This window comes from Aspergillus fumigatus, chromosome 2 (assembly GCF_000002655.1).
Source record: "Aspergillus fumigatus Af293 chromosome 2, whole genome shotgun sequence".
NCBI lineage: Eukaryota > Fungi > Ascomycota > Eurotiomycetes > Eurotiales > Aspergillaceae > Aspergillus > Aspergillus fumigatus.
Genome location: NC_007195.1, coordinates 3,506,943 through 3,532,700, shown reverse-complemented (window position 1 = coordinate 3,532,700; position 25,758 = coordinate 3,506,943). Strand labels below are relative to the sequence as shown.

The 25,758-nt window shown below is 50.9% G+C and overlaps 6 protein-coding genes across 6 annotated transcripts; 3 read left to right on the top strand and 3 right to left on the bottom strand.

The window, feature by feature from the left end:
• Positions 1-74: 74 nt before the first annotated feature.
• Positions 75-4,330, top strand: AFUA_2G13570 (GTPase BMS1). The gene is made up of 4 exons (XM_750597.2): positions 75-284; positions 384-454; positions 517-606; positions 687-4,330. The coding sequence occupies exons 1-4, from the start codon at positions 227-229 to the stop codon at positions 4,014-4,016; spliced, it is 3,549 nt and encodes a 1,182-aa protein (XP_755690.1). The 5' UTR covers positions 75-226; the 3' UTR covers positions 4,017-4,330.
• Positions 4,331-4,981: 651 nt separating this feature from the next.
• Positions 4,982-6,505, top strand: AFUA_2G13560 (uncharacterized protein; the record flags this gene model as incomplete). The annotated part of the gene is made up of 1 exon (XM_750596.2): positions 4,982-6,505. One exon carries the CDS (start codon positions 4,982-4,984, stop codon positions 6,503-6,505), a length of 1,524 nt encoding a protein of 507 aa, XP_755689.2.
• A 783-nt stretch (positions 6,506-7,288) lies between these two features.
• AFUA_2G13550 (putative lactoylglutathione lyase (Glo1)) lies at positions 7,289-8,039 on the top strand (the record flags this gene model as incomplete). Its single annotated transcript, XM_750595.2, has 2 exons — positions 7,289-7,933; positions 7,998-8,039. 2 exons carry the CDS (start codon positions 7,289-7,291, stop codon positions 8,037-8,039), a joined length of 687 nt encoding a protein of 228 aa, XP_755688.2.
• A 216-nt stretch (positions 8,040-8,255) lies between these two features.
• On the bottom strand, positions 8,256-11,031 carry AFUA_2G13540 (CCCH zinc finger and RRM domain protein; the record flags this gene model as incomplete). The annotated part of the gene is made up of 5 exons (XM_750594.3): positions 10,727-11,031; positions 10,514-10,632; positions 9,766-10,446; positions 8,690-9,708; positions 8,256-8,606 (listed from the first exon to the last, which is right to left on the bottom strand). Exons 1-5 carry the CDS (start codon positions 10,789-10,791, stop codon positions 8,256-8,258), a joined length of 2,235 nt encoding a protein of 744 aa, XP_755687.2. The 5' UTR covers positions 10,792-11,031.
• A 164-nt stretch (positions 11,032-11,195) lies between these two features.
• On the bottom strand, positions 11,196-15,509 carry AFUA_2G13530 (elongation factor 2). The gene is made up of 6 exons (XM_750593.2): positions 14,446-15,509; positions 14,335-14,350; positions 14,167-14,224; positions 13,435-14,090; positions 11,608-13,371; positions 11,196-11,552 (listed from the first exon to the last, which is right to left on the bottom strand). Exons 1-6 carry the CDS (start codon positions 14,451-14,453, stop codon positions 11,535-11,537), a joined length of 2,520 nt encoding a protein of 839 aa, XP_755686.1. The 5' UTR covers positions 14,454-15,509; the 3' UTR covers positions 11,196-11,534.
• A 105-nt stretch (positions 15,510-15,614) lies between these two features.
• AFUA_2G13520 (uncharacterized protein) lies at positions 15,615-25,734 on the bottom strand. The gene is made up of 3 exons (XM_077804192.1): positions 25,465-25,734; positions 25,379-25,414; positions 15,615-25,322 (listed from the first exon to the last, which is right to left on the bottom strand). The coding sequence occupies exons 1-3, from the start codon at positions 25,524-25,526 to the stop codon at positions 15,866-15,868; spliced, it is 9,555 nt and encodes a 3,184-aa protein (XP_077660354.1). The 5' UTR covers positions 25,527-25,734; the 3' UTR covers positions 15,615-15,865.
• Positions 25,735-25,758: the final 24 nt, after the last annotated feature.

Sequence of the window (25,758 nt, the reverse complement as noted above, 5' to 3'; positions counted from 1 at the left end):
ATTATTCTGCCTCAGGCAATAAGGCTACAGCTCTTGAGCAAAAAATCTTTTTTTGATTGATATCGGCGGGAAGAAATTCCGCGCCGGCAAAAAGGAAATAATAATTTGGGTCTAGCTTGATAGAATATCAAGAAGAGATCGCCGGTTTTGCTTCGCTTTGCGCTGAAATCTTTTCATCAATAGGAAATTACTTTTCCTTAGAGGTCATAGACCTCGAATCACCACGATGGAGGATCAGGCGAACAGGGCGCATCGGCCCGCAAAGGAGAAAAAGAAATACAGCGGTATGTTCAGTGCTTGACAAGCTCGTTATGCAGACATGACATTTTGGCTTGACTTTTCTTTGTGAAAACAATATACTGATATGATACTTGGCTCTCCAGGTCCTAACCCAAAGGCATTCGCATTCTCGAATCCTGGAAAGGGTGGCAGACAGGCTGCGCGATCCCACGATGTATGCATTCATCCTTGCATTATCTCCGCAGAACTTGTTCACTGATTTCTATACCAATCTAGATCAAAGAAAAGAGGCTACATGTACCCTTGGTGGATCGCCTGCCCGAAGAGGCTCCTCCGCTTGTCGTTGCGGTTGTTGGACCTCCAGGTGTAAGTTATTCCGCTCGATGGTGACGACCATCCCTAAGAAAGTCTGAGAAGAAGGCTCTGACAATCGTTCACTTTCGCAGGTTGGAAAAACCACTCTAATTAAGTCCTTGATTCGTCGTTATACCAAACAGACACTTAGTACACCCAAAGGGCCTTTGACGGTGGTGACGGCCAAACGCCGACGGCTCACGATCATCGAATGTCCTTCCGACTCCCTCGCTAGCATGATCGATATCTCCAAGATTGCGGATATTGTTCTTCTGATGATCGATGGTAATTATGGGTTTGAGATGGAGACCATGGAGTTTCTCAATGTCTTGGCCTCCAGTGGTATGCCTGGAAATGTGTTCGGCATTTTGACGCACCTGGATCTTTTCAAGAAGCAAAGCACACTTCGGGCGGCGAAAAAACGGTTGAAGCACCGTTTCTGGAGTGAACTCTACAACGGTGCAAAGCTTTTCTACCTCTCTGGCGTGGTGAACGGCCGCTATCCTGACCGCGAAATTCATAATCTCTCCCGCTTCCTGTCCGTCATGAAGAATCCTCGGCCGTTGGTTTGGCGAAACTCTCACCCTTATGCGCTTGCAGATCGATTTCTAGATATCACACCTCCAACCCAGATTGAAGAGAACCCCAAGTGCGACCGGACCGTCGCGCTGTACGGATATTTGAGAGGAACGAACTTCCCCGCTCAAGGGGCACGAGTCCACGTTCCTGGTGTTGGTGACTTGACAGTTGCGGGCATTGAGGCCCTCCCGGACCCGTGTCCAACCCCGTATATGGACCAGCAACTTGCCAAGACATCTGGCAAGTCAAGTAAACGCAGACTAGGCGAGAAGCAAAAACTTCTATTTGCTCCCATGTCAGATGTCGGTGGTGTTTTGGTCGATAAGGATGCCGTTTACATTGACGTCAAGACATCGAATTTCGAACGAGGTGAAGATGATGACAATCAAGATCGCGGCTTGGGAGAGCAGTTGGTTGTCGGTTTGCAGGGTGAGCGCAAATTGCTCGGTGAGGCAGAGGGTGGTGTCCGTCTCTTCAGCGGTGGTGAGGTGTTGGAAAAGGCGGAAGATGATGAGGGTGATAATGTTGGCAGAAAAGAGAGAAGAAAAGTGAGAATTATGGAAGGAGAGCACGATCAACAAGAGCTGTTGGATGAGGACGAAGGGTTCGAAAGTGGAGAAGACGAAGAAATAGATGAGGATGGAGAAGACGATGATCTCAGTGATGAAGAGGATGGTGACCTGGAAGATGTTTCCGCCCCACCAGATTTTGAAGAGAATTTCAAAGCAAGGCAGAATGGCAGTGCCCATCGTGAAGAGGGAGATCTTGCCTTTGCGGACAGCGATTCTGACCTGGGTTCCATTTCGTCAGTTGAGGATCAAGAGCTGGAAAGCGATGTCGACGAGGACGAGGTGGAGGAGGATGATGACGGCGCGCTTCGTTGGAAAGAAAACATGATTGCCAATGCGAAGGCTCTTCACGGCAAGCGACCCAAGTTCCGTGTTGCTGACCTTTCCCGGATGATGTACGACGAGTCTATTGCGCCAGCGGATGTGGTGAAGAGATGGCGGGGCGAAGACGATGAGGACGAACAACCTGAAGCTGAAGAGCACCAAGAAGATGAAGATGATTTCTTCAAGAAGACCAACACAGAGAAGGAAGAACAATCGGATTATCGTGCTGTTCCTGAATATGATTATGAGAAACTGGAACAGAAATGGCAAGATAGTGATATGATCGAGGCTCTGCGGAGCCGTTTCGCTACCGCTAAACTCTCTGGTGGGCATGACGATGATGACGACGTGGATGACGATGACCTCGATGATGCTTTTGACGAAGATGACGAGGGAGACGGCGCTTTTGAGGATCTCGAGACCGGTGAGGTGTTCAATGGACTCTCCGACAACGAAGACGGAGAGGAGCCTAAGAAGGAGGAAGGTCCAGTGGACCTAGAGGCCGAGCGTGAACGCAACGCCAAAAAGAAAGAAGAACTCCGACTGCGATTTGAGGAAGAAGACCGCGAAGGTTTTGCCAACTCGAAAGACAATGCGCGACAGGGAGGTGTAGGCGAAGAAGAATTCGGCGAGGACCAATGGTATGAGCTGCAAAAGGCGAAGCTGCAAAAGCAGCAGGACATCAACCGTGCTGAATTTGAAACTCTTGACCCTGCCTCGAGGGCCAGAGCAGAAGGCTTCAGAGCCGGAACCTATGCCCGGATAGTCCTCGAGAAAGTGCCCTGCGAATTCGCCACGAAGTTCAACCCTCGATTCCCAGTGATTGTTGGCGGCCTGGCGCCAACCGAAGATCGATTCGGTTACGTGCAGGTCCGAATTAAGAGGCATCGCTGGCACAAAAAGATCTTGAAGACCAACGATCCTCTGATTTTCTCCCTGGGTTGGCGTCGCTTCCAAACCCTGCCCATCTACAGTACATCCGACAACCGGACACGAAACCGCATGCTTAAATACACCCCTGAGCACATGCATTGCTTTGCTACCTTCTACGGCCCGCTTGTCGCGCCAAACACAGGTTTCAGCTGCGTACAGTCCCTCTCGAACAAGACGCCAGGCTTCCGCATTGCGGCCACTGGTGTGGTCTTGAGTGTGGACGAACACACGGAGATCGTCAAGAAGTTGAAGCTTACCGGTGTGCCTTACAAGATCTTCAAGAACACCGCCTTCATCAAAGATATGTTCAACTCGTCGCTTGAAATTGCCAAGTTCGAGGGTGCTTCGATCCGAACCGTCTCCGGCATCCGTGGTCAGATCAAGCGAGCCCTCGCCAAACCCGAAGGATGCTTCCGTGCCACTTTTGAGGATAAGATCCTGATGAGCGACATCGTCTTCCTGCGTGCATGGTATCCTATCAAGCCACATCGCTTCTACAACCCGGTGACGAATCTACTCGATTTGGACGAAGAAGGTAAGGGTGATAGCGGTTGGCTGGGTATGCGTTTGACCGGTGAGGTGCGTCGCGAGAAGGGTATCCCCACTCCGCAGAACAAAGACTCAGCCTATCGTCCGATCGAGCGGCCTACTCGTCATTTCAACCCTCTCCGTGTCCCACGGCAGCTGGCCGCAGACCTCCCCTTCAAATCCCAGATCACCCAAATGAAGGCACATAAAGACAAGACCTACATGCAGAAACGCGCGGTGGTGCTTGGTGGAGAGGAGAAGAAGGCGCGCGACCTCATGCAGAAACTCACCACTCTGCGGAATGAGAAGCAGGCCAAACGAGCCGCGAAGCAAGAGGAGCGTCGTAAGGTATACCGCGCCAAGGTCGCGGAGAGTCTCGAAAAGAAAGCTGAGCGAGAGAAGCGGGAGCGTGACGAATACTGGCGACGGGAAGGGAGGAAGCGGAAGAACCAGGATGCAGAAGGTGGAGGGGGCAAGAAACGCAAGTGATATCAGCTCTGCTTTTTTTTACCATGTCCCTTCGTCTTACAATATCCCATATTTGTTCGGTTGTCAAAAGTCTCTTTAAGTGGTACTGTCCGTGCAGTGTCCACGTACATATTGCATTGTGGATGGCGTTGTTTGATTCAACCTTCCGATCAGGGCATCTGGTTTTCTTAAATACCTCAGATAGCTGTTATATATATATGCTATATATATACCAGTCTATACAATAGATCGTCTGATATACCGCATTCAGCCTATTGCTGCTATCTGGAAAGGCACTAGAGTGGAAGAGCGGCACGTGATTCGTGGCGCGAAACGCGTCCTCTCGATGATCCTGAAGTCACTTCCATTATCAAGGAAGAGTATGCGTGAATTGTTCCTTTCCAATTAATCTTTGACGGGCATGTATACCATATGCCTTCCGGCAACATTTTCGCTAGACTGTTGACAGACGTCTCACTCTCCGTCCATTATCGGGACGTGACGCAGTGTGGGGACGAAAGTTGTTGACAGTTGAATCATCAAGTGGTTGATTCCGTCGCCGGGGTCGCCGCTTGCACTGTCGCATTTCGCAATCACGCCTTGCGCATGTATCGAGTAGAGCTGCAGACTACACGAGTACCTCCCTGCAGCGAATTTAAGAGACTCTCCGGCTGGAAGACTTGTTCGAGCCAATCGCTCTCCATCTTGTCTGCTTTCCGCTTCGCACCAGCTTTGCTGCATTCCTGTGCCAACCTAGCTCTCTATCGCGGGCAGTGATACCGTCACTCGTGTCACTTAAGGTTGGCGATTGTCCTGGCTGGTCCTGGAAATTGTCTGTCTGTCGCAGAACCATCCTTGACCGACTTCCAATATTGGGTTTTCTTTTAGACCCGAAATTAAGAGCTGCAAAACAGGCCTTGTCGGGGTTGGGGTCATTGGAGGTTTCAACTCAGAAAAGCCCCGTTGTTGGCTACCGCCTGGTCGCTATGAGCGGGTCGAATATTGACGTGCCGTTACCTGAGCATTCTACGGCGCATTCGACCTGTCTAAATGACAGCTTTTCTGCTGCTGACGAGGACAATCACCCTGTCTCTGAAAGCGACAAAGCTCACGAGGTCGCTAAGCAAACATCACATTCCCCTCTGGGTCTAACATTGCAGTCCCCAGTAGCTCGAGGAGAGCCGGTTGGATCAGGAAGCAATCTCGATTTTTCTCATGTATCCAGGGGTCAATTGCCTGAAGTGGGGACTCTCCCCGGAGGAAGCACTGCAGGCTCGCTGCCCTCATTGAGCTCGCAAAGGAGTAACTTGACTCGAGGCCTTTCCTCGCGTAATCCTTCCAGTGGGCAAGAACATGATGTTGCATCAAGTTCAGGGACTGAGCGCTCCCCCCAGTTAGCCCGCAGTCACAAAAGAACAGCTACTGGCGAGATTAAGCCCTCGAACACATCAGTAGCACCTCCTAGCCCCGGAACGATTAGCGCGGAGGGGCATCCAGCTGAGAGTATCGGCTGGCGCTCGCGTGGAAGTAGGATCGCTGCGGTAAATTGGCCTTGTAATTCTATATTCTGCATTATCCTGCTGGTGCTGATATCAAAGACTCAGTTGTCCGTTCACCTTCGTACTCGTTTGTCGTACGCTGCAGCCAAGATAGAGAAAAGCAGGCAATCTCTCAACACGCAGGAGAAACTGCCATTGGATTTGCTAAAAGAAAGCTCCTCCACTCCCCCGGTCATTGTCAAAGGTGCACCAAACACTGATGGTTCGCGCCGGCGAGACAAGGACTCTCCAAACGGTTCGCCAGTCTCCGCGCCAGATATACCTATCCAGTCCAATTTCTTCTCTCCACACACACGGGTCTCACCTGCTGCGCGGTCAGACGATCTATCATCTGTTTCCCAATCAAAATACTCTCCCGGATCACCATTCTCATCTAAAAGAATGTCGGCAACACCGACACTCGCACCTCCCGCAGACATTGTTCCAAGTGGTAGTAGCAGCTCCCGCCGCAGGCGGCCGAATCCAAATCAAGCACTTGAAGCTTCACGCTACATCGCATCGTTTGATGACAGGCAGCATCGTTTCCAGCATGAATCTACTAATGGTTCACAGAAGATTCTCGTGCCGGGAACACCTCCCCTCCAATCGTTATCTCAGCAGACGTCGACGCCATATAACGGCCTGTCGAGGCAGTCAACGCATTCGCAAAATGCATCAATGGAACAAGACGCCATTGAAACCTTATTATTCATGTCCAGTCCTGGTAATTCAGCTTACCACCCGAGTTCCCAGAGACAGCAAAGTACTTCGCACATCAGCCAAACGTCACTAAGCACGGAATCGAGCACCCGCGGGAGTCAGCTGCAAGACTCTCAGGCAGCTGGGGAAGATCATCGTCGGGCAGGTCAAGCTCGCTACTTGGAAGCGCAAGCGGGGGACGAGATTGATCGCATGCTTGACCAGATGGAAGATAGCGACAGCGATAACGAAAGTAAACCTATATACCGTTGATTTCGTGGGTTGAGTGTTCGCATTTCCTCCGTTGCCCTTTCCAACTGAGGAGACCTTTGTCCCATTCTTGATGGACTTCGGAAAGGAAGGTCCTTTCACGATTTTTCCTTTTCGATGCCTCCTTGAGTTTTTCACTACCTGTTTTGCATAGCATCATTTTTGGGCCATTTCCATTGCGAAATTTTGGCCGTAACAACATTGCATAATCATACAAGTCCGCTATATCTCAAACTTTTGCCATCTTTGATGGGACCGTGGCAAGTGGATCAGGCCCAGCCATCTTTAGGCGCTTATGTGCTAGATCTCAATACTCAAGAGGCAAAGACGCTTGGTTAAGGCTGTACAATATTCTGGCATCTTCTTGGAGTTTTGGCTTTGATCTAAGCGGGATTCGGTTCCATGCAAGAAGCTGCACTATGACACTATTCTTTGCAGGTCATCAAATCATCACATTTATCGCCCATTGAGGGGAGTTTGGACACATTTGTGATTGGTATGGAGCATCATGAGCATTGGAGCAACGATGCCAGCAACCTCTGACTGCGATATTCCAACACTGGCCCACGTTACCTTGCTCGAACTAACTTTCTTGGACAAATTTATCTGCCAGCAACCTCATCATCCTCAGAAGCTGAAGCCTTACTACTGTACATTTTATCCACCGGGAGTAATAATACCTCGTATTATCTGGTCTATTGTTTATCACCCCGCATTTCAGAATACTCCCATTTCCCCTCACCTGGTGAGGACTAAGCGTTCTGCAATACCAATCTAGCAATCAGGATGAATGCAGACCAAGGCTCAAACTCATCCGCATCAACGTCCTCTTCTCTTTTTGATCCTGGCGTTTTTCTCCCCGGCGGCCACAACAATGACCCCCCGCTTCCGGAAAACAGCCCCACGGTTGGGTACAAACTGAATCACTTCATGCTCCGTATCCGCGAGCCGCAGCGGTCACTCCACTTCTACATCAACCTCATGGGCATGCGCACAGTCTTCACCATGAATGCCGGCCCTTTCACACTATACTACCTAGGCTACCCTCCCACATCCGAAGACCGAGCCGACCTGCCCTCCTGGTCCGCACGGGTTGCCAAACCCCCAGTTCTCACGCAAACCCCAGGGTTGCTGGAACTGTACCATGTCCATGGGACAGAAAAAGCGGACGCAGAGGGCGGCTTCAACATGTCCACTGGCAATACGGCGCCTCATCTCGGCTTTGGACACTTAGGATTCACAGTGCCGGATGTTGCAGGCACCTTGGAGAGGCTTAGGAAGCAAGGAGTCCCAATCATCAAGGAGCTGGGTAGTAGTCCGCGAGAGAGTGTACCGTTGAGTTCGTGGGAGGAGGAAAGGGGAGTCGGTGTGGGCGAGATTCATCCGAATTATCAGAAGCTCTTTGATCAGATTGCTTATGTCGCTGATCCGGTAAGCTCATTGACTTCGAAGGATCGAGCAATGTGTTGTGGCTTTTGAAACTCACTCGTTGCAGGATGGATACCTGGTGGAACTGATTCCTCAGGATTTACATTGAGGCTGGCAGGGCACAGAAGGCTGTTTTAGTGGAAACCTTGGCAATGTACAGTGTTCAAGGCTGTAAATACACCTGAACGCAGGTCTGATGATACATGGATAGACACGGTTCTCTCTGCAAAAATAAGCAAAAGATCTAACGTCCTTTTTCAAAAAATCGCAAACATAACGCCAACCACGATATCCATACATGATGCTCAAAGGTGTCAATGGTCGTCTACTCCACACCCCAGCTGTCATCCATCTCCGCAACATCGTAATCAACATCATGGCTTCCATCCTTGCGAGAGTTGAGCTGGTCCGCAGGTTGCGACGAGCCCGCCGTAGACTCCATGACCGTATCTTCGTCCGAAGTCGGCTTAGTATCCGAGCCAGGGCCCGAGATCTGAGCAGACGTAGCAGCGCTGACGGCAGGGTTGGGGACCCAGCTAAGCTGGACCTCTCCAACGGACGGGATGTTCCACGGCCCGCGCATGAATTTTTCGGCTTGGTAGCGCTCCTTGAAGGCCACGACGACAGTGTTTGGTTGTTCAGGGTGAGATTCGATGGACTCGTACTCGCCGACGCCCTGAAAAGGCAATTGTCAGTAATTATCTATGCGGGTAAACTTAAAAAAGAAAAGAGAGAGGGGGGGGGGGGGAATATGCTCACAATGAGGAACTGTCTCAGCGCTTCATCCTTTTCCGTATTCAATTTGACACCCGAGACAGCGATTCTCTTGGGCCGGTTGTCGAGACGGAGAACACCGCCGCGGCCACGGGCAGCACCTCGCCCACGGAAGCTTCCGCGGAATGGAGGAGCGTACCCGCGAGCCCGTGGAGCGAACCCTCCCCGGTAGCCTGTATATCCTCGTCCCCGACCACGGTAGGAAAACGGTGTCGCGCCTGCTTCCGAAGCGTTGGGGTCGATTCCAAGGGTTTTGGCTTCGGCCTCGAGAGCTGCCAGCTGCGCGCGAAGCTGCTTCGTCTGCTCGCTTACGTTCTCGTCGGCGGGGGACTGACGAGCTTCGCCATCGGGGCTCGTGCCGTTGCTTGTAGCTCTGGCGCCAAGTTTCCGTAAGAGCCGCTCCTTCTCCTCCTGCTGCTTCTTGAGAAGTTCTTCTCGCTGTTTCTCCAGCCTCTGTTTGGCCTCTTCGGTCTCCTTTCGCTTTCGCATCTTCTCTTCGTACGCCTTCTGTGCTTCTTCCTGTTGTCTTTGGAATTCTTGAGGATCGAAGGCGGGGCTTTCGTCCATTGCGTCTCCCCTGGGTCGTTGATCACCGTTTCTCTCCGCTTTGGGCTTATGCCAATAAACCTTGACGAAGCGGTTGTCGAAGATGACCTTGGGACTTGACCATGCCCGCTTGGCTGCTGCGTGGCTATCGTACGTGATCAAGGCCAGTTTCCTATGCGGTTGTAGAGAGATCTCAACAATCTCGCCGTATTGGGCAAAGAACTCGCGCACCGTTGCCTCGTCAAGCTTTTCATCAGGAATTTGTTCCACGACAATCGTCTTCATTGAGGGGTCGTCGCTGGGACCAGCGGCAGAAAACTCAGACCGACGCCCTCGGCCTCCAAAACCACCTCGATCGCCACCGCGGCCACGGCCACGACCTCGGTCACCGCCGCGCATTGGGCCTCCGTCCCGTCTTTGAAGGTCCACCATGATGGAAGCTGATTTAGGATCATATTCTGTAGTATCACTGATTAGCAATAGCCTGCGCTGAAAGCAAGATGCTAATCGCTTACCGTCTTCCTTTGCCGAGGGACCCGTATCATGCTGGTATGGGCAGGCTGCCCCAAGGTAGCAGATGCCTTGCGTCTCGTAGAACGGGCACCGCTCAGAGGACTTGGCCATCATTTGCTCCTGGGGTTGACCAGCACCACCGTGAGCCGCCATCGGCATTGGAGGCATGCCAGGCATCTGAGGGAATCCCATGCTCTGTAGAGCCATCATCGCCGCCATCGGATCATTTTGATCGAACGCCGGGAATGATGGGGGCATGACCGGGAACCCAGCGCCAGTAGGAGGGAACTGACCAGGCGCACCCTGGGGTGCCCGACCATCGCGCCCCATCCAGTCGCCGCGACCGCCTCCGCGCCCTCGACGAGGCGTCTTAAAGGTCCGATTGTGGGGCACATCTTCACGTTCCTGCTCCGTCTGGAAGCCCTCATGGTAGGTACGCTTCCTATTAAAATTCAAGCCATCAGGACCTGTGTGCGCCGGGGCTGCGCCGCCCATCGGCGCTCCGTAAGCATCTGTAGAAGGACCGGAGGGCACATTATACGGGAACGCTTGCTGGGGGAGGGACACAGGCTGTGGCAAATCATGAGTGAGCGGCGGCTGGGCCTGAGTGTGCGAGACGGCGGGAGGAGCCTGCTGCTTCGGGCCAAAGGTGGCGAACAGCTCATCGACAAATCGCGTTGTATCTAGAAGCAGCGACAGTTCAGCGAAGAGAGCTCTATGTCGAACGTACCAAGCACGAACAAAACTTACGCTCTCTCAAAAAGTCCTCCAGATTTTCCACGGACGCCTTCCTGATTTCATCGTCGGGAGCATCTGACCGGATAAGCGCAAGTACGTAGTCCGCAAGTACATCGGAATCAGCATCCGATCTGTAATTGCACGATGCCAATCGTGGTCAGCATTTCCGAGTCCAGGGAGATTTATGCAATGATACGCATGTGCGTTATCAACAGGTCAACCTACATGTCTTCCAACTTTTTCACCACCCATTTCTTGACCTCCGTCGCCTCGTCCTCCGTGAGCTGCATGTTCGTAGCTGAACGGAAAGCCGGCTTCTTCTTGTAGGAATGCGATCAGGTACTGAGGGAGGCTTTGGTGATTTTTCGAGCACGGATGCGAATGTAGCTTATGTGCGTTCAAAAACGAGCTTAATGGTTCGTCGAACGTCCGATCGGATAGAAGGGGGTCGGGATATCAGACCGCCAGCAATATCAAGAGGTCAATTTCGGCCATCGTGCGGGTTGAAAGATGAGGGGTGTGGGACAGAGCTTTGCACCTTGAAGCTGGGGAACGCGAACAACGCGGATGACAGTAGAGTCACGTGATATATATCGAGGTCTGTCCCTGCAGAATTACGAGTGAGCTCGACCATCAACGCCATCTCCTAATTAAAGAGGTAGGCAGGATCGCATCTACGGTAGAATCTACGATATGAAGGCACGGAGATATTTGAACTACTGAATGGAATTTTCATGTCCAAGCAAAGAACGGCAAGTAAACTATTTAAAGAGGCCTCGCAGTCATAAACGTTAACAAATAGATTATAGGAAGCCATAGCGAATGCACGCGCACACCTGGATTCTACTTCTCTAGGTATTCGAAAATCCACATACGACATGAACCAAGCCCGTGTTGTGTCTCGTTTTGAAATTTTGCTCGTTGAATTTTCCTTTGTCTTTTCATAGACAATGTAGAGGGTTCGTCAATCTCATAAACATATGTTTGCAGCCATGACTGACTGAAAACATATCAGGCGGGGTATGGAACATTTTTACAGCTTGTCGTAGTACTGTGAAAGGTGTTAGCAACATATTCAGTGACAACGGAGAGTACCAGAAACTTACGTTGTCGTAGCCAGGGACCTGCTCCTTGAGACCCTTGCGCTTACGCATCTCAGCAACGGTCTGACCAGGCTTGGTAGTGGGGTCAAGAGGAGAACCACCAGGGAGAATAGACCAGTGGTCGAAGACGGACTGAGGGAAGGCCTGACCACCGGTGGCCTGGCGGAGATCGCCGTTGAAACCGAAGGACTCGTTGACAGGCAGGTAAGCCTTGACGTTGAACAGAGGAGTACCAGGACGCTGCTCCTCGCTGTAGACGTGACCACGACGGCGGGTAAGGACACCGTAGATACCACCCATGGCCTGCTCGGGAACCTGGATTTCGACGTTGAAGATGGGCTCCAGGAGACTGGGCTCGGCGAGCAGGGTAGCGGCGTACAGGACACGACGAGCAGTGGGGATGATCTGACCACCACCACGGTGGATGGCATCAGCGTGCAGAGTCACATCAAGGATGTTGAAGCGGATAGAGCGCATAGGCTCCTCAGCAATGGGACCCTCACGGGTGGCCCACTGGAAACCAGAGACGAAAGAGTCCTTGATTTCGTTGAGGTACTGGACGGCCTTGGTCTGGTCAACCAGCAAGTTGGCACCGGTGGTGTCGGGACCGAAGCACCAAATCTTACGGGCATCGGTAACATCCCAGCCGTAGTCATCAGCGAGGAGACGGGCACGGGCCTTGAAGTCGTCACGGGGGTTGATCTTGCCGGACTCGATGGCGAGGGAGACCTCCTCGCCGAGGGGCTGAGCAGTGACGTAGAGACGGTTGTGCTTGTTGGGAGACTTGGACAGGGCGGTCATGCTGGACTCACCGCCGACGGTTTCACGGTAGGAGACGACGGGGTCGGAGATACGGAGAGGGACACCGGCGTGGTCCTCCTCGAGATCCTTCAGGCAAATTTCAAGGTGCAGCTCACCGGCACCGGCAACAATGTGCTGACCAGACTCGTTGATCATAGTCAGGACACAAGGGTCAGACTTGGACAGACGCTTGAGACCTTCGACCAGCTTGGGCAGATCCTGGGCGTTCTTGACCTCAACACCACGCTGCACGACAGGAGAGACGGAGAACTTCATGACCTTGAGGTTGTGAGCGGTCTCGGAGGTGGTGAGGGTACCAGACTTGAGCAGGAACTGGTCGACACCAACCAGACCAACGATGTTACCAGCAGGAACATCTTCGATGGGCTCAACGAAACGACCCATCATCAAAATGGTACGCTGGATAGCCTTAACGAAGAGATCGTCCTTCTTGCCAGGGATGTAATTAGGACCCTGGATGCGGACCTTAAGACCGGACTTGACAATACCGGAGAAGACACGACCGAAGGCATAGAAACGACCCTTGTCAGAGGTGGGAACCATCTTGGAGACGTAAAGCATGAGAGGAGCCTTGGGGTCACAGTCACGGATACCAATAGCGCACTCGTCGTCCATGGGACCCTCATACAGAGTCTCGGCACGGTACTTCTGGGCAGTGACGGGAGAGGGCAGGTGGATACAGATCATCTCCAACATGGCATCAGCGGCGGGCAGGAACTTGCGCATGATGACCTTGAGCAGAGCCTTGCCCTTAAGGTCCTTCTCGTCGCTAGCAAGCTTGATCTCGAGCTTCTCAACGAGCTTGTGGATCTCCTCAGTCTTGTCGTTGTTGACAGCAGCGAAGATCTTGAAGATGGGGTCCAAGATGAACATGTTGAAAGCACGCTGCTCGGGTTCACCGGTCTTGGTCCACTTCTTGGTCTGGGGGTTGAAGTAGTTGTCACCCTATGAACCGTGTTAGCTAGCTGGTTATATTTTCCTTCCGGGAAAAAGATATGTTCCACTCACCCAGAGACGCTCAAGCATCTTCTTACGGTCAACACCGAACTTCTTGGCGTACTTGACAGCGAACTGGCGGACGGTGAAAGCCCATCCGTGGAGACCGGAACCGAAAGCAACGGTACCGCGGTCGGGGTAGACCTGAACATCACCAAGAGCCTTGTCGTGGTAGGTGGCGATGATGACGTTAACGGACTCAACGGTACGAGAGAAGGACTGGTAGAGATCCTCCTTGGAAACCTGAAGTTCGAGCAGAGCACGGTCGACCTTGTTGATGATCAGGACAGGCTTGATACGCTCGGTCAGGGCCTGACGCAAGACGGTCTCGGTCTGGACACAGACACCCTCAACGCAGTCGACGACGACCAGGGCACCGTCAGTGACACGGAGAGCGGCAGTGACCTCAGAGGAGAAGTCAACGTGACCGGGGGAATCGATCAGGTTGACCAAGAACTCAGCACCATCGACCTTCTGGGGGATTTCCTTAAGATCCTCCGGATCTGGGAACTTGGCATAGAGAGAGATGGCAGTCGACTTGATGGTGATACCACGGTCCTGCTCATCGGGACGAGTGTCCATGTAACGACCTTCACCGGCCTTAGCAGCCGAGATGATACCGGCACGCTGGATCATGGAGTCGGTCAGAGTCGACTTTCCGTGATCGACTATAATACCAATATGTCTTAGTATTTGTAATCAAGAAAAATCCTGTCTTCTATTCCCCTTCGCAAAGCTACGTACCGTGAGCAATGACGGACATGTTCCGAATGTTGGTCGGACGGTCCATGAGGGACCGGATCTGGTCATAATCAGTTTTGTTTGTCCTTCTTCTTGTAGCTCTGTTCTGCTCTTCTTGCGCTCTCTCTCTCACGAGTAGGCTTGGCAAACCGGGCGCGGGGATCAACGAACCTCTTCGATAGTGAAGCTATAAACAGCATGTTAGCAATCCTTATTCCATCTCATCCAAATACAGTCTTCATTACTCGAGGCCGTATCGTCCAGGGAAGAGTAAAGACTTACTTAACCATTTTGACGGTTTTTTTCTTTTTAAGCCGTAGAGGCGGGGTTGTGAGGTAAGGTAAAAAGGTAGAGGGAAAGAAAAAGAAAAGTCAAAAGCAAGAACAAACGACACAGAGGATCAGGATCGAGGACTAGCTCGACCTGACAGTAGAAATTGAATAGGACGTAAAGGACCTATGTGCGCTGCTCAAGAAGCGGGCTGAGGTGGGAAAAAGGAAGTAGAAGTGTGGTGGTGGTGGGAAGAGGGGAAAAAGAGGGAGGGAAAGCGAGGATGGACGGCGGGTGGGGACGCTGCAATATTATTTGTGCAAGAGAACTCTTTTTTTTAACCCTCTGATTTTGAAATCTGGGATGTGCGTTTTTTTTCCCGTACTGTTGCCCTGCCATGATTATTACCTACTATTGCCCCTCAGATTTTTCCTCTCGTCTAACAGCCTACAAAGCTCTGGAGGTTGATACCAGGTACCTACGTGCCCCTCATGACTGCCTTGTCTCCGTACCATGTATTTCGTTCCTCAACCTAGCCATGCAAATTCGTACTCATTTAATGACCGACTAGATGTTACCCGAGCTAGAGGAATTGACCAGTTGACTCGCAGTAGGTATATTCCTTTCCCGCATGGATGACCTATGAACAGAGTTGCCTGAGTTGGCAGAGCTCTTTCCACCATGGTTCTGGCCTTCCGTTTGAGTCACTATGTGACTCATTAGCTACCAGCTCTAGGTTTCAAGCTTCATCAGAGCTAGCTACCATATTTGATGCTTGCTTCTATAAACTATGTCCTCTCGTAAAGGGCATTGAAGGGTGGCGTTGGGCTCAAGACACTGATATCACGATTATTTCAGTGAGTGTATCAGAGTTACCTTACCAGACCTCATCAGCCCACTTTGTTCTGTTAATCACGGAGTACTGTGACCTGGTCGTTTCGAAGTCCAAGCTAAAGATAACCCCGCTTACTGAAAATAGTTAGCTCCAGTGAGGTCGGAAAGAAAAGCATGAAAATTTTTCAGGAAAGAGACTCTCAGCAGCCAATGAGAGCTTGTGAATAAGGACTTCCCCCCACCTCACCGCTTAATTTATCAAACGCGGAGTTAGGAATTAACGAGTCTCGTAGCTTAATAACTACTTACCTTACATAGGTAGCTTACCGCATACGGAGTACAGTTCATCTCAACTGTAGCAGCTTCATGTAGGTCGATGTACTCACGTTGGTATGGTGACTTAAACTATGTACAGTATTAGACATTATACACAATGCAGGTAACTATCAAGGACTCGAAATTGATCTCGAGAACTCCCAGAAGAGCATGTAAAATGACCGACTCGGAACTCCCTGAGATGATGTATGATCTGTGGTGGCTGTCAAACACCGGCCCACGTGGCATACAGAGACCAACGGCCATGTCCAGGGAACAATGCTCATGATGATCCCAAAATCTTCGCGTATGCATCTTCCACTTCCTTTGCAATCTCCAACAACGTCACGATAATGATCTGATGCGTGATGTTGGGCAGCTTGTCCCGTTGGAGCCCAATCCACTCCAATGGTGGGGTGGCCTCGCCCATATCTCGTAGCTGGGGCGTTTCGATCACTGGTGGTTCCAAAGCCGTATATGTGTACTTGGACTGGGGTACGTTGACCACCGCTGTAATCTTCTCTTGTTTATCCCCATTTCTCTCCGGTCCCGGTCCTCGAGTGATGCGAACCGCCGACGGCTGCAGCGGCTTGCCGAGCCGAGACGCCAACGCGCTGGAATGGCGTTCCCACATGTCCCGGATGAAACTGATGCGCGAATAGTTCCATCCGACGTCGACCTTGCCTTCGAAAGTACTGCGAAAGATATACTCTATCTGCGGATGGCCCGGGGTTTGCCAAGTCTCCATACTAGCCACGAGCCGAGGCACCTTGAGGATCGTTCCCCCCCGAGACCCTGTAGCGCGACTGACGATCTCACTGACTAGAAAATCCTCAATGTCTGTACATGTGGGACGGTTGACGGCCGAAAGAGCGACACGCAACTGCCCCAGCGTGAGTCCAAGCGCACTGTGTATCTTGCCCTCCTTCAGCGAGACATAGAATCGTGCCTGTGCATCGTGTGCCTCCAGTTTGAAAATCTGGTTATCGAAGAAAGAGCTCGGGAAAACACCGAGATTGACTTCGGTGATGCTCACGACCACCCCAGTGTTGAGAGATATAGGCGCCTTCTCATCGTTGGTGTCTTTGGCTTTCTTGGCCAGTTCCTTGGCTTGGGGTTCCATTTTTTCCGTAGCCACCGATGCTCTCCTGCGCAGGTACCTCTCAACTTCACGCAGTGATGCTTCGTACGCTGCTTGTTTGTCTTGGGCCAACCGCTGCCAGCCTTGGATCAGCGCCAGACATTGCGACGCAGTCAAGCTAGTACAGAATACTTGCACTTTATCTCCTTCTAGAATGCTGAAGAGCCGCTGTTTAGGCGCACCAATGGTGCCTCGGACATTGTACATAAGGAAATCGAACATTGAGATATTGGCGACCAGGAACGGTTGGTAATCGAAAGAGACCTTGGCTTGTAGCTGTTGGAAAGAGATGGAGGCCTGAATGAGTGGAACAGAATGCGCATTGGGCTTCTCCTCCGGCCATTGAATGGATGTGCGAATCTTCAATATCTGAAGCTCGACCGACCCGCTCATGCGGCCTTTACTTTCTACCTCAGAAGACTTGAAACCAATGCTGAGTGACTGTTCTCGATCAGATGTCTTCCTCGATGACAGCCACAGATCGTTGACTGCGAACTGTGCCTTTCCAAGCGTAGACCCCAGATCAAGCTGAATCTCAAGCTTCTCAATGGCAACCGCACTATTCCACGGAAATGCTGGCGCTGCTGCCACTTGTTGGTAACGCTGAACTATATATGCCTGAGGCTCATTTGACTCCGGTTTAAATGCCCTGCCGCCATTGCTCTCTTCGTTGGAGGGAACCCAGATTTCACGGAAGAGTAGGAGGTCTTGAACTTGCTTTGCGTTAAGCATTACTTGCACTGGGCTGACTCGAAGCACAGCTGAAATGCCCTTCGAACTGCTCAGATGTTTGCTATTCATGAGAGACATGACGATGGACTTCACGTCAAAGCTTGCGGTCGACTCGTTTGAGTACACATGCTTGACTGATGCCTGCAAGGAATTGAAAGCTACAAGACCCGCCAAGAACCTTCCCTGCTCATCGGATTGCACCGTGTTGACTGTTATGTAGACGCTCTCGAAGCCTGCCGTGGCCGCCACTCTAGCGATGGGCTGGCAGCTAAGGCTAAATTCCTGTTTGCGAATCAAAATTCCGACATTCACCTTGCAACGACCAAAAATTGAGGCCGCGTCTTTCGTATCAAACGGGGCTTCCTGCATTAGCTTCTGGGGTTGTAACATGGCGGCACTGGATGGTTTCCTTGGCTTGTCGTGGCCTTCCATGACCTCCTTGATGGCGGCGGTCATCTGCTTTATTACAGGAACAAGCGACGGGTACAGGACATTTGTCGAGGCATCAATCTTTAATTCTGCGTTCAATGCGGACACATCCTTGCCATTGTCCTCAAATTGGACTTTGACCGCCACCCCAGGGGCTCTGAGTGTTGCGGTGGTCGCTGCATCTCCTTGGACGTACTGCCCATACTTGGCTTCCAGCCGGCGACCTCCCGCCCAAGATGCAGTCAGCAATGTCTGTTGATCGTCGGTGGATTTACTCTGAAGAGACAGAATAGCTCCCGCAAAGTCAACGTCTACTAGTACGGAGCGTAGACGTTTGTTTCCGAAGAGGGGACGCTGTTTGTTGCTTTGGACGTTTGGCTTTGCAACCAAGACAGAATCCGCGTCACGTATAATCTGGCTAGCAGAAGCGATTGAATCCCGTATCATACTGGCTGGGAGGATGAAGTCTGATGTTGCTCGCACGTCGAGCGACTTTCCAGCGGCCTGGAGGGCCAGCAGCATCTCCGTTTCGTTTGAAGAATATGCCACGTTGAACACCAATTCAGGCATGAGTGCGGAGTTAAGCGATCGCTTCCGCCGGTCGCCAGAAGCCGGCACCATCTGTAATTGCATGTCTTCAATTCGAAGCTTGGCAGCATTGGGTCTACTATTGGACAGATCCACCCGCTTGATACTGAAAACCAGATCATCAGGCTTGCGCCCTGATCTATGTTGCGGCAACGTGGACATGTTCCATCCGATCTGAATATTGTTCAAATGCAATGAATACATGTCCCTAAATAAGTCATTTGGGATTGTCTCATCGCTAATCTTGATCTTTGGGACCTCTGGGGCTTGAGCGGTTAACTCTGTATGACCGTGACGGCGTAACTTCCTCAGTCGCTTGACTTCGTGAGATAAGTCGAGCGTCTTGATGCGATCCCGAAGATGGCTAGCAATATCAACAACTAGCGCGGCCGTTTCGGAGAAGAGCTCAATGTCAAACTTCTTGCTGTTCAGATGATACGCTCGCCTGGTCTCGCCATCTTCACGTGTCACGGACGTCCCCTGAAGTTTAGCTTCCGCAGCGATATTACAGTACGAACGACTTTGAGATGCTTCGCGTTTCTTCAAATCCAAAACGATATTCGAAGCGTCGATATTAAATTCGGGGAACTCCATTGGGCGCCCTTGATCCAATCCATTGTCGAGACGCATGCGTATCATTCCCAGGTTCAGGTCCATATCAGCCGAGTATCCCTTGCCATTGAGACCTGGAGCAGTAGCATGAATTTTCGTTCCTGCCATGGACAAACGAGCCTTGTAGAGGAGACCACGCTCTGAAGAGACCACTTCTTTTTGGCGTGAAGATTTATTGATGGCCAGAACCTCTTGGAGATGCAGCTGCAAGATCTCGGCGTTCTGCTTAAGATCGGACACTAAGTGGGAAACTTCAGGTTTTGTCAAAGCACCCAGGAGACTCCGCACGGCGCTTGCCTCCAACTGAATAAGTTCAATAGTTGTATCGACATCCACCTCCATGCCGCTGGGCGGCATGTTGACTGCAACACGCCCATTGATGGGTGGTATCCCTAATTGTGACAAAGCGCGGCGCTCGTCTCCTTCGTTCGAGTAGAAAGTGTGGAAATTCTTCTTGAGGTCGAAATCGACCTCGATCTTGGATTCCGCCTTGGGCAAGATTGACATTCGTGCCACCTTGCCGGCAATCGTGTAGGTCAACGACGGTAGAATACAAAAACTCAGCCGATAATCGTCCAAGAACATTGCGACATGAAAGTCATTGGAAGCTGGTTTCCTCATCACCGTGCTCGTGCTCGGCCAGGAGTCACCGAGATTCTTAGCAAGCCGATGAAGGTACCGAACCTCATCCGCTATCACTCGATCGGCTGTGTGCGCGAGGCTCACCGGATCTTCTTTCATATCATATCGCAGCTTCCTGCAAGATCCAGCAATCTTCCAGTCGTGAGTCAGTTCCTTCTTGTTCTCTTCCATGATGCGCGAGGAATATAGATACGGATCGCTGACGGTCCAAGCCATCAGCGCCTTGGAAAGACTGGATAGCTCAGCAGAGCACATCTGAGCACTAAGTAATACACTTAGGGCCTCGGAATTCTCCGCTTCTTTTAATTTGCGGACTATTGAGCTCCTCAAGCCCTTGCTATGCATTGCTATTTTGATGTTGATCCCGTCCAGTGTTATGAAACCGGAGTCAATCCCGAAAATGAGATGTAGCTCGTTCTTTTCCGTGGGCTGATCATCGGATTCCTGAGCAGAAGATACGGACTCTAGTTTGACCGAAGACAACGTCTTTAGCACACCATCAACAAGTTCAAGAATTTCCCACCGCAGGTGGAGGCCAACAGATGAGCAATATGTCTGTGAAACTATCACTCTCGTCGGCTTCTTGTCAAGTAACGTCTGCTGCGTGCTGATGGACAATGCAGATGACAGATCCTCAAGGACAAAGTCACTCTCTTTCGGTCCAGGATCAATGGAGAAGCGAAAGTTTTTGACTGTAAGCGACGCCGCTAGTGCTGTAGGTATTTCTGACGGCTTCTGCTCTGATGTGTCCCAGATTTTTTGCATCACATAACTCTTCTGTACATGTGCCAAGTCCCAGGCACGCCACTGGTCAAAACCTGACAATACAGTTGCCTTCGCATTATCCGGAATCGAGGTGTTGTCAGTGGAGCATTTCAAAATCAGGTCTCTCTGTTGATGTACTGGTAGATTATTGTAGACATTGCGAATTCGGGAAATGATTTTCCATGAATCGTGCTGCCGTAGATGAGTGGGGGCAACCCTAAGAACATGTGAAATGCGAGTGAGGAACGCAGGATCAGGGATGTTTCCTGCCGATTGGGTGAGGGAATATATTATATAGCGAAGTCGCTTGCTGCCAACAGAGGAGCTACGTTCGAAAGACCAGGCAACAGAATCAAACATAGTTGTTGCCCGACGAACGAGGACAGCAAGTTGCTCCACCGATTTCGTGGAGCTGATGGTATCGAAGGCACGAACCTGAAGGTTGGACCTAGTGATGGGCGCTGTCACCAGCCAAAAATCCAAGTCACTAAGAAGACACCTAAACCCAGCTTTCTCCTGAAATGCATCCGCCCGGCCGCCCTCAACAAGACCCGTGAGGTTCTGGGCTGCGGCATGAACGGTGAATTTTCTATCTATTCCGGCTAGAAGATCACCTTTCCGTCTTTCAATCCTCGTCCGGAATTCTGTTCTCAAGTTGGAAATCTCGATGCTATACTCATCTCGAAAACTCAACTCATGATCCGTAGGGGAGTCAGAAGTGTTGACCATTTTCGCAACGATGAATGGAGCCCGAATCGCGAAGCTCGTCGATTGTTTCGGTTGTTTCATTGACTTATCATGAGCAACTATGTCGGATATAACATCCTTCTGCAGCGAATCGATTATCTCAATCGGGTGACTCGGTTGCAGTTGCTCGATCAACGATGATACCAGGAATAGGAACTCAGGTGAGCAAGCGCCTCTAATTCCCGAGGGTAACTCGCATAAGAAATTCGTCTGAGCTGCTCTTCCCTCGTCGAATGCGGAGGATAGAGGATCAGATTTTGCGACGAACTCTCCATCTCGAGAAACGTCCCCATCTGACATTCGTCTTGTGGGAAGCTGCGAGCTATTCAAGGAGATCTTGTGAAGCGTGAATTCGGGCATTGTCCATGCACTCGAGGACTCGGGGCAGGTTGGTGTATGAAGCGTCTTCGGAAATTCCCTGGCCTCGCTGTATGTTGATACTTCTCGAACATCGTCATCAATCCGTTGCTCGGGTTTTCGATCGCTTCTCATTTCGTGCTGATTTCGCAAAGACATCTTGCGCCTCGTTCGTCCTCTCCCACTTCTAAAGCTCGAATTATCTGAAGTCAAGACGAAGCTCCTTGAGCTTTGCTGGCTCCTGAAATCGGAGAGGCTGTCCGCTGAGGATAACGTATGAAGCTGCTTAATAATAGGCTCAGGCATGGAAGGTATGGCAATTGTTGGGGGAGCAAGTTGATCATTTGGAGTGCGAAACGAACTGGGGTCAATATCTTCCCAATCAAACATGAGCCATGGTGTTCTTTGAGTCCTCTGGTCGTGCACGCCGATGTGTTCTTGTTGCAATTTCCTATTCTCGTCGATATCCGCCCTCCGTTGTGCCATCCTCAGTTTGATCGTTGTCTGGAAAAGCGCAAGGGGAGATACGCCCGCCGGCGACGAACTTCCTTTCAGGTCAATATCGCGGTAGTTAACCGCAGCGATGGAAAGATCAGGTACAAGAAGGCTCATGCGCTTTGAAAATGATGCATTTGCCCAGTCGTTGAATTTGGTTGTAATCAGCCCTGAGCTGAGTATCAATGCCGCTTGGTCAGACAACACCGCAATATGAATTGGTTGTATTTTAGCACGAAGGAAGGTGACATCATGGAGTGCAATGGGAACCAACGGTGGAAGAGCATTTTCTTCGTTATCGAAAGACTGATCGAAGCTCTGCAAGGCTGCAGCTAAGCAGCCCAGGAATTCCGCCGAACATTCACCAAAAATTTGCCCTACTTCAAAGTCCCAGTTACAAACATACGTCGGCTCGGAAGGAGGCAGGCCAAATAGTCGATGCCCGTGGATGAAAGCTCCATCGATGAACAGCTGAGTATTAGATATGCTGGCTGGTCCTTCAACCCTATGCACCTGCATAGCTGCTCTCAAGGGTGAAATTGAGAATTGAAGGTCCATGTAGTAGTTGGTAAACCGCAAGTCAACCTCCAAGGAGGGAGTTGTGAGCCTTACACATTTCAAGCGATCATACATATTCTCCGGCAGAAGGGCACAAGCATCATCAACGGTAACATGAACGATAACATCGAGATCATTCGACTTCCGATTCGGATTGATTCCATTGTGGAAATTAACTCGCTCCTCGGAATATGCCAATTCCTGGAATTCTTCGAGCGTTTTGAAATGCATCTCGTCTCCAAAATAATTTTCCCTTATCGTCATGAAACTTTTGATCAAGAATCCATATAGATAGAGCTTAGGTGAAACACCATTGATACTGAGCAACAAGGTGTCGGTGAGATCTGGCGCTGTTGAAAGGTAATAATTGTATGACCCTCTGAGGGAAAGACCGTCGAGCGTGGCAATTGATTGATCTTGCAAAAATGTGTGCAGCGTATCCCACTGCGGCGACAAAAAGTCTATTCCACCACTGTCGAGATAAACGTTGAAATTGACGGCACTTTGCTCCGGCTTGTATGTTGTCAAAGGAATCAATACATCAGATGCCAGCTTCTTGCCCTTGATCACCAGCATCCGGTTGTCATCTAGATCGGAGGGATTGCTAATGATGTTGAGGTCATTGACGTTAACAAAGAGCTTGAAATCGACGAAGGACAAGTTGAGAGTGTAGGTAAACGGCACGAAAGTGAAGTATTCCTGTGGGGGCCCAGACGCCCAGTCACTCACGAGATCAGTGAGAAGGAATATGTGATCGCGCAACAAAAACAGCTCCATGTTATGACTCTCAACGTCAAACGTCCATGTACGAAGATTGTTCCACGAAAGGGGGTTAGAGAGATCGCAGGTGACAAGCTGCCTAGGACATTGCCACAGCAATGCATGATTGACACTGGAGGACAGTCTAGAATCACGAAGATCCAGTTCGAGTAAATTGTTGAATCCCTTTGTAGTCGAGGCCACCATATCCATACTATACGTGACCGTGGAGTCCCCAGCGACGCGGAGGGACAGCCAACCAAATGGACGGATGTCAGGGCCAAGGTTACTTTTATCACCTTCCGCAGGGCGCGATGGTCTTCTCTTTTGCTGCTTCTTTAGTTTTGTAGCTCCTCGGATTGCATCAGCTCGACCTTTCCACAGCCAGTCTTTTGACGGCTCCCTCGTCGGGATGCGCAACATTGTCTCTTGGCTCATCTCCAGTCTCATTTTGAAGACTGTGTTTCTTCTTAGGTCACCAGGAGCTAACGGTTCAGAGGGCTGGGAGCTGCGGTAGGTGTTCGGGAAAAACACGTTCTGCAAACCGACACGCTCCCTATCGGCCCAAGGCCCGTAGTTGATAGTGCCCCCATCCAACTTGATGTCGATGCCCCATTCTGGTGGTGGCGCACCATTTATGTCTGAGGAAGCCGCAGAAGTTGACATCTTCACAGGGTCTCGGTGAGACACGACACATCCGGGAATATCCCAATAGTAGGATATGGCCATGCTTGGGCTATCAACAAGCGTTGAAAATCTCCCATACTCAACAGAATGCCATTCTTCATGGTCGTCTTGAGTACTATCGTCCAGATACCGAGATAGACCAATCCAATGGGCATCGTTCCGAAGACCTGTCTGGTTTCTAGGTGTGTTTATGCTTTTGTTGTGATTATGGAACGACTCAACTGAAGTTTGGAAGTAGGGAATGAGGTCCCGTATACTGTGCCATGCCCGCCGTTTCTGGAACTGGTAATTAAAAATAGTGTCTCTTCTGCGCTGCCTTCCTGTTTTGTCTTCATTTTTTGAACTTAGTCCATCAGCAGCAGCGAGTTGGCTCTGCTTATAATCTGGGTTGGGTCGCATTTGTATAACAGGATGGTTGATCTGAAAAGAAAAGACCTGACGGTAAAGATCGTACGGACCGGCATTGCAGGCCTCTATGAGACCAGTTCCACTGTCGAAGGTGGTGGTCAAAACTGATCTTGTGTTTTCGTTTCCAATGACAATGGCGCCCTTATCGCACGCGATTTTGAGTGGCAGGAGTCGGAGCAGCCTCGACAGACTCTCCCCTAGCTCTTGTGAACATTCAGCCACATTTCGTGACCCTCTCTCTTCCGAGTCATTTTCCTGACGGGTTTTCTTCAATTGCGGTTCCGACGAATCTCTTCCTGTTCCTTGCGGTTTGGTAGAACTCGGTGGAGATGTCGGATTATCGCCGGCGATCGGTTGGCCAAAGCCGGCAAGGATACTGTCGTACGCCGGCGTGCGATTGTATATAAACCACTCCAGGCCGTAGAACTGAATTGTAATGCGACAGGGAAAGTTGTCCGCTTCTTTCAGGCCACCTTGTTCTCCTTCGCCATTGTCCCTGCCAGCCAGGTTTGAGCTCTGAGTATCGGGGCGTTGAGATCCGGCCGGCGTCCTTTCATTGCTCGAACTCAGCAAGGACAGGTCAGTATGTCTGACTGTGCGCTTCCAATAATGCCATGTTATGAATCCTCCGTGCACAAAGATTGTCTCGTTCACCCCGTGGTATCGGATACCTTTCCAGAAGATCCTACCTCCAAGTAGCGAGATCTGTAGTGCATGAATGTCGACATATGCACGGTAATAGTGCCAGGTATAGGCTCGGATAGCGTATGACAGGAGAGTTGCGAAGAGACGATTAAAGTAGAGCAGGAAAAACAGGACCCTGTTGATCCAATTAGCAATTGGCGTCCGTTCTGGGGGGAATAATGGGGAAGATACAAGATGCACGATACGATGAGCTGAAGGAGGAAAAACCTTGGTACAATTAGTCAATGTCATTATCTGGTAGCTATCACATTCCTCACCAGTTAAAGCTGGGATCAGGGGTTAATGATAGGGTTGTCAAGCTCGTGCTTGTGCTGGCCATCTCTTCCTAATCTGGTGCGCCGATGGCCGCAAACATGGCGACTCAGCAGAGCGAGCGATCAGTCCTTGAATAAAGCAGACAAATGGTGGGAAGGAGGCTCCGACACGACCTCATCGTATCAACTGGATATGTTTGGTTCAAATCTCAGCAAACCATAGTGCTCAATCCTCGTCTCGTTGAGGGATTCTTCCTCGGCATTGAATTGATGAGGCAAGGCGGTGTCTTTGATTCC